General features: G+C 39.6%; 1 protein-coding gene across 1 annotated transcript in view; it reads right to left on the bottom strand.

Moving 5' to 3' along the window:
• Positions 1 to 12,374, bottom strand: part of pls3 (plastin 3 (T isoform)) — a 16,357-nt gene extending 3,983 nt beyond the window's left edge. The window contains exons 1-7 of the mRNA XM_020599003.1: positions 12,259 to 12,374; positions 6,556 to 6,654; positions 6,120 to 6,271; positions 3,295 to 3,424; positions 1,238 to 1,370; positions 243 to 324; positions 1 to 154 (exon numbers count right to left, since the gene is read on the bottom strand). Of these exons, the coding sequence (XP_020454659.1) occupies positions 1 to 154; positions 243 to 324; positions 1,238 to 1,370; positions 3,295 to 3,424; positions 6,120 to 6,271; positions 6,556 to 6,616 (712 nt within the window). The 5' untranslated portion in view covers positions 6,617 to 6,654; positions 12,259 to 12,374. The remainder of the gene's footprint in view (positions 155 to 242; positions 325 to 1,237; positions 1,371 to 3,294; positions 3,425 to 6,119; positions 6,272 to 6,555; positions 6,655 to 12,258) is intronic.
• Between the last annotated feature and the right edge of the window lie 3,880 nt (positions 12,375 to 16,254).

Below are 16,254 nucleotides of genomic sequence, written 5' to 3'. Positions count from 1 at the left end.
TGAGCTCGATGTCAGCAAACAGGCCAATCTTGATGATCTGCCACAGCAGGCCCAGCACCAGATGAGGCTTCCCCTCCTTCAGGTCTTGCGCACCAATGTTCACCACATGGCAACCAATGGCAGAAGCCGAATTCAGGGCCAGGTTCAGGTTCTCCTGTAAGGTGTAACTACACATCAGCTGTTGGAAAATCTGCCTAAAAGTGAGGGGGGAAAATGAACTCCACAGTAAATTCATTTCTGACCTGTGTAGTAAACGGTGTCAGCCTCTTCTTATTTATGGTTCTCTCATCGATAGTGTCTGGCACTGACAGGTTGATCATTTTGCTGCAAAAACATAAAACCAAACATGAACTTGTATCCAAAATCCAGTCCAGTATCCACATTGTATGATAACGCAATAAACCTACATATTTATTGTTTGCACAGAATATTGAAAAGCTTGTGAACTGTGGCATAAAGCAATTTGGTGTCAAAATATTAATTTTGGAGCACTGCGCTGACCAAGGGGTCCCAATGTGATTTGACGCATCCCCAATAAATAAAAACTTAAGAGATAATATAAATCAATTTATCCCTCCGACTGTGGATTCAAGCATATTTAACAATTCCATAAAACGACAATATTGTAACATAGTATATGTCAGCCTATGTGCTGTTCACAAGTTTTAATGTCCACGTTAAATGAGCTTCAGCATATGAACAGTGTTCCTCTTTGATGTGTGGTTTACCAGACTAGACTATGTTCAGACACAGGTGATTCGGTCTCTTTGTAGTTCTGTAAACTGTTAGAATTTTTAGATTAACATAAAACGACAAAGTACTGATTACTTGCAAGACAGCTTTTTTTTTTTGCCAACTATCATTCAGCCTGACATGACCTTCCCTTTCAGCAGTGTTTATGATACCAATGTTCTAGTGTTAGTCACTCACTGTTTCCAGTGACAACACCTGTGACTCCTGAACTGGAGATTTAACAAAAAGCATGACTGGTTTAGAGCACTATGAATGAATTTAGTATTATGGTATTAGCAGCAATATCTCCTTTGCAATGGGAGACTGAATGCTCCTATGGTTGGCTGACATTCCCCAGTGCAAACTGGTTTTCAGCCAGAATGTGACCACGCCATCAAGTGCAGTACCCTGCAGGTGTTTGGCATTTATTTCCGGAGGGCAGCTACAGTAGGCAATGGAGGGGAGAGCTGTGTTGTTAGCCTGAAGTGAAAACAGGATCTCTCACCAGAGCACTATACCGTCCCAGAGAGAAGTGAAGAGAGAGTCTGTGTTGGGATCCATGGGCAGGACATGTTGGCAGTCAGGGTCTTTCTCCAAAGCAGTGTTGATCCAGTTCACAAAGGCATATCGCTCCTCCTCTGGAAGTGTGTACATATACAGGCATCAGCTAAAAGCAGTATACCAACAATATAATGTGACAGTATCGCTCGTGGCTCATACTGTCCATTATAGTGTTGCCAAAAATATTCATTTTTCACTACATAGATTCTGAATATTTGAAAAAGTTCCAATATTCATTTTCTGCTGCACTTTCTCATTCTCTCTTCTCTCCAATAGTAAGTTTACACAAACACATACACACAGCTCCGCCTCCTGTTACACACTCACAATGCTGTCGGCCTCGTCACTCATCCTGCTCCAGTTGAATTTTAAGCTAGCAACAGACAGTGGTATATTGCGGGTTTTGCTATGGCGTTCGCTCATTACAGATGACAAGTGCATAACCTCCACAACAAATGTTGGTTGACAGAGAAAACGAGAGGTACTAACACAGGGGTGTCAAACTGAATCGCACAGGGGGCCAAAACTCAAAGTACACTTTAGGTCGCAGGCCGAACAGGATACAAATTTATTGAACAGACTAAAACTAAACGTTTTTTTAACATAAATATGAATCGGAACAGGCAGGATACAATATTATTCTAAAATAAATCAACTTGAACTTAAAATCACCAACCCTATTTCTGCTAAGGCTTAGTACATTTGCAAACACCTGCACAAGACGTCGCACACTTTCATCATGCAGCTCTTCAGAAACTCTGATTTTCTCCTCTGTCCCAATAAAACTTGCTTTCACAGCAGCTTCACTCTGTGATTTCACTTTGGTGAAAACGTCTGCTGTGATGTCAGATTCCTCTTCAACTCCTCTACCTTCTGTAGCTTCTGCTCTGCATTCATGTTTTTCAGCTTGTCCTGATGTTTCATCTCGTAGTGCCGTCTTAGGTTATATTCCTTAATTACAGCCACATTAGCTCCACAAATAAGACACACAGGTTTACCGACAATGTCAGTAAACATATACTCAGCCTCCCACCGGTTTTAAAAGGCTCTGTTTTCAGAATCAACTTTCCTCTTGGCCATTGTTAGGGGCTAGCTTTGACTTGAAATTAGGGTGGTATACATCAACAGACGCTTTATTGATCTGACGTAATTGACATGGGAATGATCGCAGGTAACCTATCGTTCGGTAAGGCATCTGTTGTGCTGCATTATGGGATTTGTAGTTTGTGTGTTATGGGCGCTTCATATCGCCGGGCCATTAAAGAAAAGATATATAAAATGATCTTGTGGGCCGGATGTGGCCCGCGGCTCTTGAGTTTGACACACGTGTACTAACCCAACAAATTCAGCAAAGCACCTGAAGCACTGCCATGCTGACCTCTATCAAGAATTTCAAGAGGTTGATGACAGCTCCCATTTCAACATGAAACAAGATGGTCCAGTAAACTGTCTTCTCCTGTTGTTGGCCCAAATTTAACTCATAAAACGAAGCTTATCCCACTCAGAGCCATCAGGCCTAAAACATCTCAGACAGCAGAGATTCAGTTGATAAGAAAGTACAGACATTAATTAGCAAATTAAGTTAGATGCTGTGGTGCTTAACACAGTATATGTGACAATCTCAGAGGCTCTTGAACATTTGTACTACCTCAAGAAAAATTGTTTTCATTCATTCAACATATAATAGGTTATTCTACCATTTCTCTGCTCCTAGCCAAGTAAAGAAAGGTTGTACCACCTTGTCAAGTTAAAGCCTTGTTATACTTTTAAATTAAATCTGAAATTGTATGCCCTCAGTTAGTTCCCTGTGGTATCAATAATGGTATTGTATCACAGTTAGAAATTGCAGTATTATGACAACACTAGTTCATCATATGTTTTTCTCTGGTAAATGAAGCATCTGTACCTGAATAGCCGCAGTCAATAGTTTGTGATAAACAACAGCAGCGACTGAAGAGAGTGGAGATGATGTTGATTATATTGGGACTATGTTCGACTCACCAGAGAATGAGTGTTGTGTGCCTTCGCTTGACAGCTCAGACGTCCCTCCGATAGCCAAGATGCCCTCTTTTCTGTTGATGGCCTTCCGAAAGGTTTTTGCTACTTCACTGCCCTTCAGGTCCTGGACAATCTAAAAATAGACCAAAGGAACCAATCAATCCCTTGTGGATAAAATAAATAAATAAATAAATCTACACTGTACAAGTCATGATTTTGGCTAAATGATCAACACTGGAAAAAAAAAGCATTATTTGACTGATATAACTTTTATCAGTAATAAATAACAGAACTGTCTTCTGCTCATCAAAGCAGTTTTCTGCTGCCCTTTCAACTACTGTGTGTTTATAGTACCAGCATCATATTTGTTTCAACAAGGAAACTGTTCATCTGAAAACACAAACTGAATTCTCTTTGGCCAATTTAATAGGTACACCTGTCGAATGTACTGTAACAAAGTACTACAAGCTTTTCCATACATTTTACCAGTACAAAGTTTATAAAGCCGTTTTTGCCAACACTGTCAGAAAAATATTTAATTATACGTTTATTACTGAGATAACTAAAGTCAGTCTTGTACTGGACTGTTTTACACACAATGAGTTGGGAAGAATATTAGAACTCCTCTGAATATAACACCACCAGCACTAGCTATGACCTCAATGCTAAAAAAGTAAAATTTAAATAACACCTTTATGACTGTGGCTGTATTAGAACGCATTAGATAATACAGGTGGTATTTAATAAAATGTAGACCGTGTGCGACTGGCTTCAGTTCTCTTAAAAGAAAATCACTAGCACAACAACCACCATCTTCCCTCCTTTTACTGCTATGTGCATCCCGTGCTATCTTGTCATGCCTGTTGGTGATCATGACAGCCAAGGTTACTTGGCAGACACAGCAGTGCAGCTGGAATTTCTTCTCATGGGCATGAAAACAAACAAACAGAAAAAAAAAATCTATGCTGCCAGTTAAAGGGCTGAGAAAAGATGGTGACTGTCTAGGCTAGTAACTGAGTTTTAAAACGCACATGGGCTAAACAATAGAGTTCAGTAATGGGAAAAGTGCAGGAAGACATTAGATCAATGAGTTCATAAATGCAACTTATGTGGTGCATTCAAGTACACCGTAGCGATTTATAGTGAGACTGTGTATTCACTACCCATCTAATCTTTGTATTAAAGTGCTGAGCATGTGAGTGCTAGTGTGTCATTAGTGTTATCAATAGTAACAGTAAACCACCAGAGCTTGAACTGTTATCATCCTCCAGACGCTAACACCACCCTCAGGCTTGTTCCCAGGTCTCAACATTATTGTCTAAACATTAAATCAGTGTCAACAACTAATGAGACTATAGAGAGCTCTGTGGTGTGTTACGCAGACACACTTCCTGTAGCTGAAGTTATCACTACTTCATCAGTGACCTCAGCCCTACAGGCGCTGGTGTGACCACAATGAGCTATTCAGCCGGGCACTAGGAGGCTTGTTTAAAAAGTACACTTCACCACAAACATACACAAGGTCACAACTTGCATTTTTGTGCCCTCTAGGTAAAAGAGAACCACAACAAGGCAGTCATGTCCTTGCACAAATGATAAAGATTTCCACTAAATTCTGAAAGTCAGGAAAAAAAGGTCATTTATTTTAGCCTGACATGTATATGTATGGGCTGTAAAGAGGATATTCACATTCATCCCACATTTAATCTGCATCCTATGCATAAAAACCATGGAAGTGATAAAAAGTCTGGTTTTGGAGCACCATGTCTTTCCAATACAATGGCTAACTGGGAAGTCCCAGTTATATTCCATTCCCACCAGCACATGAACAATACTGGACTTTGCATAAAAAAACAGGGTTGAAATATTTTTCCATAGGACAGACAGGACTGTCAACAAAACCTTGTTTGACTTTGTGGGCACAGTTTTATCTCCCACTTCTAATATATCTATTTATGTATTTCAAGGAATATTCGATTTCATTTAATCGTGCTTCAATCCTGCTGTTTCTATGTATAGAACCTTGTAACTCTGCTTTGAAAGGTTTATATCAATTATTTATCCTACAAAAGAACAGACAAACTTTGAAAAACTGTTTTGCCAAAAAAAAAACTTGAAGGCACCTCCAAAGCGGGCACATGGCAGTGGGAACATAGGCAGAGCCTGAGAGGAGCATTCCTCAGCTCAACACGTTTTGGCCGGTTCCGATAATAGGAAAACCACTAAAGAGTATGTCACACTGTAAGATTATGAAGAAGCCCATTACACTCCTTCAAAGTCGCAGCCCAGTTGGAGTCACAAACACAGTACATTTCACTTTGACACTATCCCACTCAGGTTTAAGCTCACTAATCACCAGCTAAACAGTTACATACACTAAAACAAGACATACTGTATGAAATACTGCAAAAAAGACAAAACATGGCTAAATTTTGGTCCGCCCTCTTGATCTGGAGATTCTCAAACATGCTGCACACTCCTGTTCCTGAAGCCTCCCCTGCGAATGACTGCTTTCTCTAAATGACCACTCGCTCATCACAGCTGCAACAAAATACTAGAACGTGCAACACGTTGCAGACCTCATGTCCAGTCTCTCAGTGTGTGTGTGTGTGTGTGTGTGTGTGTGTGTGTATGTGGTTTGCAGAGGCCTTTCATCTCATGCATGTAGCTGCTAAACGTTGCTTTGTGCAGGGGTCTGACTCAGGAGGGTGAGCTGCTTTCAGGCAGAGCAGAAAACAAACACCAACTCACAGTAAGAAAAACTCTGAACAAAGTGAAAACACGTCCAGTCCGACAGTTTGTGCTGCTCTAAACTCTGCTTAACGTACCAACAAAAACTCATCAAAGCTGATCCTATTATCCTTGTTGCGATCAAGTTTCTGGATGATTTCTCGAACCATGTATCCAGGCAGTGGATGGCCGGCCTCTTTGAGGAGCTCATGGAGTTCAAAATCAACGATGTATCCATCGTTGTCCAGGTCTACAGAAGCACAGAAACGAACAATAAGACACCGACACACATGATACAAATAAGGCTGGAAGTACTCTGAGAGCGGTTTACTACAATTTATGCTGGTAAAGAAATAATAATCAATGTCCATCATAAGTCAAACTCAATTCTTTCTGGATTTTTTGGTTTTAAACTTACAGTAACAGATAAAAAAAAACCCTGCACTTATAACAAGCTTAAACTAGCAAATAGTGTGCTTACATTTTTATTGATCCATTTAATAACATACTGTCATGGTAACATGACTTACTCACCAATTTTGTTAAAGATCTCCCTCATCTCCTCCATATCCTCTTTTGTTATCTTTCCAGACATTTTTCTGTGATTGACCTGAGCTGGTCAGTCAGGTGGGGCTGCAGGGAGGAAAAGAGCACACAGTCATCAGCACAGTCTTCAAATGACAGAAGGGAGGACTTGAGAAAAACCTCCTCAGCCTCCCATAAACTTTCCTTTGGCCCTTAAACTTATGCAGGCTGATGCATCCTTCTATGTCTTCAACCAGGGAAACTGATTTGCACTCCTAACTCATCTCACTGATATGTAAATTCGCTTCAATCACAGAGCAGCCGCAACTTTTCTTCGGGGATGGAGAAGTGGCCTTTCTTCTCCAGACTGAACAGAATTCACTCCCCATCTTCAGTCAGGCTTAAAAACTCTTAAAGTTGTACTTCATGTACCCATCTCCTCTGCTGATCATATCTACTGTTCTCTTTAGTTTCTCTCTTTTGCTTTTTCCCCCGTTTCCATGCACCAAAATGAAAGTAATTTCCTGTTGGCTCCAATGAAGAGCAAGAAGCTCTTGTTGTAAAAAAGAGAGGCTGGGACTACTTCAGTGGTGACTGTTATAATGTTATACAAACTTACATCTGATCACTGCAACTGCATGTCCCACTAAAACTGACCCATTTGTCTACATCCTTTTTTGCCCTTTCCCCTGCACTACAAACCCAATGTAATCATTTTATTTTAGTATTAAAATGATCTTTCATACAAACTGAACTAGCTGTATTGAAAAGCCACAGAGACTGCATCCAGTGTGACACTTTAACACCTGGATCACTTCAGAGGGCCATCTGTGTGGGCTGCTGCTCGGAAAAGTAAAAGACCTTGATGCCAGGTCACCATGAAGCTATGAACGTCCTCGCTTTCCAGAAAGATTTACTTACATTTGTAAAGAGTGGAGTCAAAACATGACCGGTGAGAGTCTGAGTTATTCTGCTTGACTAAAAACACTATTCCCAAAATCCCCTCTCACTGAAACTGTGGAATTCCACTGAATAACTCCTTCCCGTTCTACAGGCAGATAAACGCACAAGGCCTGGGCAGACTGAGCTTCACTTACAAAGACAAGCAGGCTAAACTGGTATGAAGGCATTCCTCTACAACGCCAGTGTTCAGAAAACAAAGAGGTGGTTTATACCACCATAAAATAATGATCACCGATTTTTCCAGACAGAAAAATATTCCCATTTCCTGATTTGAAATACAGCTGATTTTCACATACAGAAACCTTGGGCAAGGCCATGTCTGGTTTCCACAATGCAACAACATAATAAAACCATATTAGAGAACAGCTGACTGCCCACTTAGTGAAATGGCTCATATTTCACCTTATTATTAGGAATAATCTATCTCTGTGCTGAGTGATTTCAGCCATCTGATCTCTGTGGTCTCCGCAGCATCACGGGCGCAAATTCAGCCAGATAAACAATGAACAAAAGCCCAGTAGCCTTGCATCCTCTTTCAGGAATGAGACCATTAATAGTAGTCATTAAAGTTCATAGAACAGTAGCAGCATGGCCTCTGAGATGTGACTCAGTTCTTAATAGAGAGAGAGAGAAAAACAAGTGTTGGCATTGAGCCAAGAATGAGTTTCCCCATTCAAGTCATTTAGAGAATATCCAGTTTATTCTGAGTGAATTTATGAGAAAAAGACAAAGTAGTAAAACTGGTGGAAATTAACAACAATACCAAGGTTAGATTTGTCACTTGAGTCAGTTTCAGACATATGCCAGAAATGCCACTCCATGAATCAGCCTGAACAGGGAGGGTGGTTTACTTCTGCAAAGTACTACTAAATCAGGGTAACTCCTGACTAAACAATTAGGAAAATGATGATGCCAGTGTTGCTATATTTAACTTTTCTCCAGAAGGATGTGAAATGTGGCTGCTGAAGAACAACAACTGCTGGCTAGACAAACATAACCTCATTTGCCAGCTCTTTTCACGCCCTCGACAGAGAAGAAACACAAGTGAGGTTAAGCACATGGAGAAAGGGCACAGATGGCAGTGGACAAATGTCAGGCATATTACTGGTGGTACAGAAGAATAGAGGGTTTATAATTACCATCACAAACAGTGGCAATAAATCCTGTGTAACATTACAAAATGAGTTTGGTGTGTCAGGCTCCAAAAACAGCTGCTGCTTTTGACAGCTGGTCTGAGTGCTCAGAGCAAAGAGGAAATTCCTGTGCTCTACTAAACGCTAAAGCAGCCTGCGAAATGGAGCAGCTAATGTTTGCCTAAAGGCATATCAATACTCCTGATAGAGTTTAAGGGCAGTATTGAAATGTCAGCACTTGGCTACAGCGCAAACATTAAACAGATGAGAATGATGCTGCTGTACTTTTGATTAACAAATTCAAGGACAAAATTGCAAGATTTTGGACTGAAATGAGAAGACATCCCCCAAAAAATAACTAAAATGAAAGCAAATGCCAGTCCTCCACACACACCTAAGCACGTTTGTCATCTCGGTTCCATGACATCTAGCAGTAGCCAAAAAAAGTGCACCTGGACTTGATTTGTACTGTTTAAGATATTTCACAACTCATCCAAGAAGCTCTCCGAGTCCTCTCGGCACTGTTTTACAACTAGTTGTGACTGATACAAAAAGTATTTCTTTCCAAGTGCCAGCTTTAATTGGTGAGCCACAAACAGCACAGTGACGCTGTTTATAGTCGCCTCTTTTGGATCTTTCAGTCAAATTCAAGTGGAGGTCTGAAACCAGAAGGCTGAGTTAAATGAGCAGAGCTGACACACCCCGGCCCTGCCAGTGCTTCATCCACACTGTTACATGGGAAATGTGGGGCACACAAATAGATTGGGCACCCTTCCCAAGTGTGGTCAAGTTCATACGCACACACCCAAGTTAAAGTCTGCAAGAACATGGACAATGTGACTCAGTCACAGTCGCTTGCAGATGTCATGCAAACTGGCTCATGAACAGCAAACAGTCTGTTGCAGCGGGCCTTCATTTCCTTTTTAGGCTGTGTAGATTAGATACGCACAGCCTTAATGACAGGTAAGGGGGAGGTGACGACAACAAATGCTGTATGTGGAGTGTACACAGCTCTGACATCATGTACAGCTGCAAGCACAACAACAGAGACTGGGTTTTGGGGTATGATAAAAGCTCAGAAATGCAGTTCATATGGTGAATTATTATAGAAATATTCATATTAAACGATCGTTTGACAAGATCGCCAACCTCTTTATAACCTGCTCTCTATAGTAACTATGAAAGGGTGTAGCTGCAGCGGGTTTAACCCAACCCAGTGTCCTTAGACAGGTTCCTGAGGTGCTGCTCAGTCAGTTGGGTTTGGCTGTTTCTGCTGCAGGTATTGAGCCACACCTACAGGGGGTTGCTATTACTCAACAAAAGCACTGCAAGGCATTATTATTTACACATGGCATAATCAGACATTACAAAGCACAGTAACTGTGACATACCACCCTTTCCTCATGCAAGCATGTTGATGGAGCACCCTGGAAAAAGACACTAATCCCTCCTTGCTCCATGACCACCATGTTAAGAAGCTAACTCCTGATCTCCCAAACAAAGATGTAAACATTAAGAGAACTGTTCTGTGGAGATTAATGAATCTGAATCACAGTCGTGTCGTTCCCCCCCCCAAACAAAAGGAGCAGCCACTGTAATCCACTGTACTTGCAATTCAAATTTGTCCTCCTGTGTTGTAGGTATGCAAAGGAGTATATTTTCACTCTCCATTCCTAAAAAGATTCATGAAAACTTCGAGCTCGGCACACATGATGGCAACATCATAAATTTAAGTGGCTGTTATGTTTCACTCACTACATATTTGAGTAGTTCATCCTGGCAGAGTCTTATTACTAAACATTCAAAAACATTTCCCTATCACTATTTATATTTTTAGGCAGAGTCAGGTTAAAAACATTTTCTATCCACAAGGTAGCACATTTTCTAACTGGGATAAGATTTTAAAAAGAGATGCAGTCCACAATGTTTTTTGTTTAATTACCAATCAATGGAGGCTTACGAATACAAAACCAAGTGCAGCTAATAAGCAACTTGATTATTTTCACTAACAAATATAAAGTGGAGGCACCTGTTTAAAATCCTGACACAGCAGAAAGTGGGACAACCTGTTCATTCACAGGTGTGAGCATGTGTGAGAGTGGAAACAAAACCTGTACACACTCCTTTCCTTGACTGTCTGGTTTGTCTTTAGAGATAACACATCATCTGTATACAACACTCCTACTGTAGGTGCAACAGCATGAACAAGGGAGAATCACGCTAGCTGTTTTCAGCTGAAGCATAGTACACATACCATATGCACATTCATGGGTAATGTGACCACACCAAACAAGTTAATGACAAGCACAGCTGAAATTAATTACAGCTTGTTTCGTTTCCCGGTGCTGATACAATGAATGAAACTTTGTCTCGAGTCCTGACACCAATAATGGATTTGTTATTTTTATCTGTAACATGTCAACAGGTTAAACAACATCTCTATCAAAGTATGCCTAACCAAGCACAGACAGCAAGATAGTGTGAACAAAGTTACTGAGAATCTACAGCAGTGATGGAAGGAACCGGACGACTGGTGAACAACAGTTTACTGCACACTTCTTGATCCAAGCTATCACATTTATCGAGTTAAAATATGGGTATTTGTGATGCTATCAGACAGTGCTGTTGTTCAACACTGCTTCAACAGTGATCCACAATTGGGATCCCAGATGTGGGCCTTTGTGTGCTGCAGCCCCAGATGGGACCACAGGAAAAATCTGGTAAATCATTCAGAGAACTAAATAAATAGACCACTGTTTTACATGAGTCAATAATAAAACCCAGTTTACAATGGGTAAAAGCCACTTCAAAAAAAGAACAATGTATTTTTGGTTAAAGAAAAGTGGCACAACTAGTGAGAGACTGCTGTACTTAAAGGGTAAAACATTTTCTGGCATCATTTACAATGTCAACAAGAAAAAGCAATCATCTGTCGTCATCAAAAGAGCAAATAATAAGGTTACACACACCTGTCACTGCAAGAGATCTATTAGACTAGGCGTCAGCTTGTGTACAGACTTTACGTGTGGGTACCAGGACTATGTTAAAAATGTGTACAGGCTCCACCTATTCGGCTCCCTCCGGTGAGGGACGGTGTGTTAAATGACCGAACCTGGTTGTGTCTAACATGCTCCTTGCTGTGGCGTTTGCCATGTACACAAATATGAGGTGATATTTACAAAAACTCAAAGAAAACATGGACCTTGTACAATAGTTTCATAACACATACTAAAATTAGCCCCTATGCTGAGTAACTAGTTACCTTTGTTATATCTTTGATTAGCTGTTACTTCTACTAAAAGTTACTTCGTGACAAATTAAGAATCTGCGGCTAGTTTCCTTGAGTATTGTAGGACGTATCTAGCGCCGTGAGGATGAGAAAGTTACAGGGAAGGTGTAGCTAAAACTAACGTTAGCCGGCTAGCGACAGAGATGCAAGCTTTGGAGACAGGAAACTATCCGTTTACTCAGCAAATCCACCCCACTAAGCATCGTATAACGGCTATTACAGAGAAGACGGACTAAGACAAGGATGTTACTTTAGTAAATGCAACGGACACTAAAGCTAGCTTTAAGTAGCTGTTGTTCTATAAGTTGACAGGAAATTGGTACTCACTGTCGGTGCGCCTGAAATTCCAGAAAACGTCCAGTTTAGAGTCCTGCCTCCTCCACGTAGAGACAAAATACACAGCGCTTGGAATACCTGCCCCGCCCTGCCAGTGACGTCACAGCTAGGCGGGTATGGAGTGTTGTGCGTGCCAAAACGTATATTATATAAAATATACTAGGTATTTTTTTCTGTAAAAATATTAATAATGACTCATGAGAAGCTTATATTTATATTAAATATTCATAATCTTGTACAAATTGATATGGTACATATAATATTTGTGCTATTGTATATACTCTATTATTGTGTACTCCTACTAGCAGTATTGTGTACTGGTAGTGCTGGACGAACTAGTCAGACTGTTTACTTAAGTAAAAGTAGCAGTGCCACAGTATAAAAAAATACTCCGTGACAAATAAAAACCCTACATTCAAAACGTTACTTATTAAGTAAAAGCACAGATGTTTTAGCATCAAATATATACTTACCAAAAGTAAAGGTAATCACTATGCAGAATGGTACATTTTACTTTAAAGTATATCATATTATTGGGTTATAAATACTGATGCAATATTGGGTACACCTTTATTCCTGCAGCTGGTAAAAGGGAGCTAATTTAAAATGTCTTATGTGCTTATATTTTGAATTACTGCTGGGAATCTTGTGAATATCTCACTGAGGATTATTGAAGTCTTATGATTAGTTTTATTTTATTAATCAGATTCTGAAAAGTAACTAGTGACTAAAGTTATCAAATAAATGCAGGGGAGTAAAGTACAATATTTGCCTCTAAAATGCAGTGAGGCTGAATTATGAAGTAGCAGAAAATGAAGATACTCAAGTAAAGTACAGATACCTCAGTACAGTACTTGAGTAAATGCACATAATAACTTTACATCTACGATATACTGTACTTTTACAAGGGTTTTAGCCACTAAGAATAAAGTTTGATTTAGCTTTCAAACCTAACTTCAAAGTGCAGTAAACAGAAAAAAATTGGGTGTGACCATTCTGGTACACTTACAGAGTTTCTTAAGGTGGTTGGTTGTTCCAAGGATCTCATAGAACCTGCCACGGTTCTTCTGTAGATTTAGGCTGTAGTTGTCATTGTCCTTTCAAGTATTCCGAGACTGAATCAATGATGCTGAGATCAAAGGTTCTGTGCTGCAAGACTCCTTCTCCTTGCCTCTTGATATAGTACTTTAAGAGACTGTAAGTCTGGGCCCATTGTCATGCTGCAGAATGAATTTGGAACCAATCAAATCACAACATTGTGTGGTGGACAAGAATCTAAACATGGAAAGTATCAAAACCTGTTGCACAATGTAAACATTTATTATCCTTCATATATGGTAGATAGTTTTTTCTTTTCTCATTGATACTTCTGTTTAAGTCTTTCTCTTTTTCTGCATTGTTCTATTTTATTTTTTACCCACCCTGTTTTTTCTAACTTAATTTATTTCTATGAAAATGGTTTTCTGTGTGTATTGCACTTTGTGCTCAAATGAGTTGTAAAGTGCTTTATAAATAAAGGTTATTATTATTATTATTGGCAGTGTAAAAACTGCATTTGATTGTGAAGTCTTGTATAATGACAATAAAACTGAACCTAAGTTATATTGTTGTTCTGACCTGTTTTCAATCCCTCACCAAGGTGAGGCATGCTAATACCATCTGGTATCAAGTCTGCATGTTACATGTGTACTTCATCCAAGTCGAAAGACATTGAACTAACTCAGCCTGGTAATATTAGGTGAACTGAAATGACTCATAAGTGTGAATGTAGGAGTGACTCTTTATGCTCTGTTAGCCTTGTGATAAACTGGACTGACCTGGACAGGGTGCACTCAGATTCTTATCCACTGTATAGGCTTCTGTTTCCCATGGCCCAGCAGATTTTTGTTTTATATGTATATCTTACTACTGTATAATTTAATCTGTTATGCATAATCTATATTCATTGCAATATTCTACATACATACAAAAGTTTTGTTCATATGCTGACTATTGCAGATACATCTCTGATGCAGCATACATTCTCTCTTATTGTGTTCTCATTATATTTTATATACTTTTTATTATATTTCTTTTCACTCGCTGTTTAAAGTGCCTTTAGATTTTGTGCTACTGTTTATCTACTTTATATTTCACTTGTGTTGTTTGGCATTCAGTGTGGACGGCAAAGTGAGAATTTCATTGTGCAGGGAAACATGTTTCCATACTGTGCATATAACAATAAACACTTTGAATTTTGAATATTCTGAGATCTGCTGAAGTTAAGGCAAGATATCTGAATCAGTCAAACCATCAGGAAAACTTACCAACCTTTAAGAGGTATACAGATGTACTGTAGATGAGGGCAGCATAAAATGTCTGTCTCTTTAGTTCTAGTTTAGTATCTAATGAATATTTGACCTCTAGTTTTGACTGGTGGCATCAAGATGACTCTTAAAAAGTAAAGATGAGGCCCCCCAAAAGCTAAAAGACTGGCCCTCAAACAAACAAAGTCAGAACAAGAACAGACTGAACTTAGTTTGCTGTCAAATTATAATGGCTCAAGGATAGTGAACTAATAAATTATTGATATCCACTGATGATGTTCCTTTGCAGTGTTACCTGCAAGAGAGTCACTGTTTGCTGGTGATATAGGGCCCTACAGAAGTTAAAGACATATAAAGCATGCTATTATTACAGTCACAAAATGTCACTGATGAGGCAAATCAGTGGGCATATGATTGTGGCTTTAGTTGCTCAAAAACAAAATCATATTTTTATCATGAAAAAATAGGATAGAAAGGAAGGTGAAATCTAGAGAGGAGTTTACCTCAGAACTTTAGCATTTTTGATTACTCATTGTTGTATCAGCAAAATAGCAGAAATGTTTAAAAACAAATACCAACTGATGAGAATGATTAGTGTGGTTAATGGCTCAACAACTAATGACTTACATGATTTACAGTGGCAGTTACAGGAAAGAAAGCAGAGATCAGAAAAAAAAAATACATTTGGTGATGTACAAAATGGAGACGTTGACAATGCTGAGGATACTATATTGGGTGGAAGCAGTCAAATACATAGACTGTATAGTCAAAAGAAATAAAGAAATTATATTTCCTTATTCCCATCCTGTGCATGAAAGTTGATATCACTCTTGCAGTTGCAAGAATACCAATTTGAAAATGCATTATTGCCAAGTAAATATGGGCTGCTTGTGCTGGGCAAAATGGGAAAGAAAGTCTGTATACTTTGGCAAAGCAATGTGTGATGCAATTAAACTCGTCCTGGGCTAGGCCTTAGATGGTAAAACATGCCTTAATTCAATGTGCTAGCCATAATGAGCAAAAGAAATAACTGTAGATGATTAGCAGAATTTGACAAAACTGCCCTGACTGTGGCCACATGATAGTATCGAAACTGAGGAGGGTAGCAATTCTTCTAGCCTGCCAAACCAAAGGAAAAAAAGTACCACAGTCACTTTTGCTTCTTGAGGTGGCAGTAATTTTATATGCTATCAAGGACCAGAGAAAGGACCTTAGACGATCCAGTAAAGACTGTCATTTAACTGCAAAAAGAAATGTTGGATTCATGTCTGAAGGTATATACTGATGGCTTTAAAGATTCTGCGACTTGAAAAACAGCATTTGGTGTATTTATTCAAGATTATCAAATCTGGCAAGGGCTGAGGCTTCCTGATCATACGTCAGTAGTTACTGCAGAATTTGTGGGCCCTCTAGTGGCTAGAGAATGTTTAACCACTGGAAACATTAGTTGGAAGTGATTCAGTTGCTGCACTGGGAGCCATAAACCAGGGGAGTTTAAAGGTCCATTGAAGGGTGGTGGTGGTAGCAGCAGCAGCAGCAGCAGTAGTAGTAGTAGTAGTAGACGAAGACGTAGAAGTAGAAGTAGCAGTAGAAGTAGCAGTAGAAGTAGAAGTAGCAGTAGCAGTAGCAGTAGTAGAAGAAGAAGGAGGAGGCGCCACCGTCGCTGCAGAAGAAGAAGGAG

The sequence above is a fragment of the Monopterus albus genome, unplaced genomic scaffold, assembly GCF_001952655.1.
Source record: "Monopterus albus unplaced genomic scaffold, M_albus_1.0 scaffold39.1, whole genome shotgun sequence".
In the NCBI taxonomy this organism is placed as follows: domain Eukaryota; kingdom Metazoa; phylum Chordata; class Actinopteri; order Synbranchiformes; family Synbranchidae; genus Monopterus; species Monopterus albus.
Note: the sequence above shows the minus strand (reverse complement) of the source record. Positions and strands in the feature narration are given on the sequence as shown.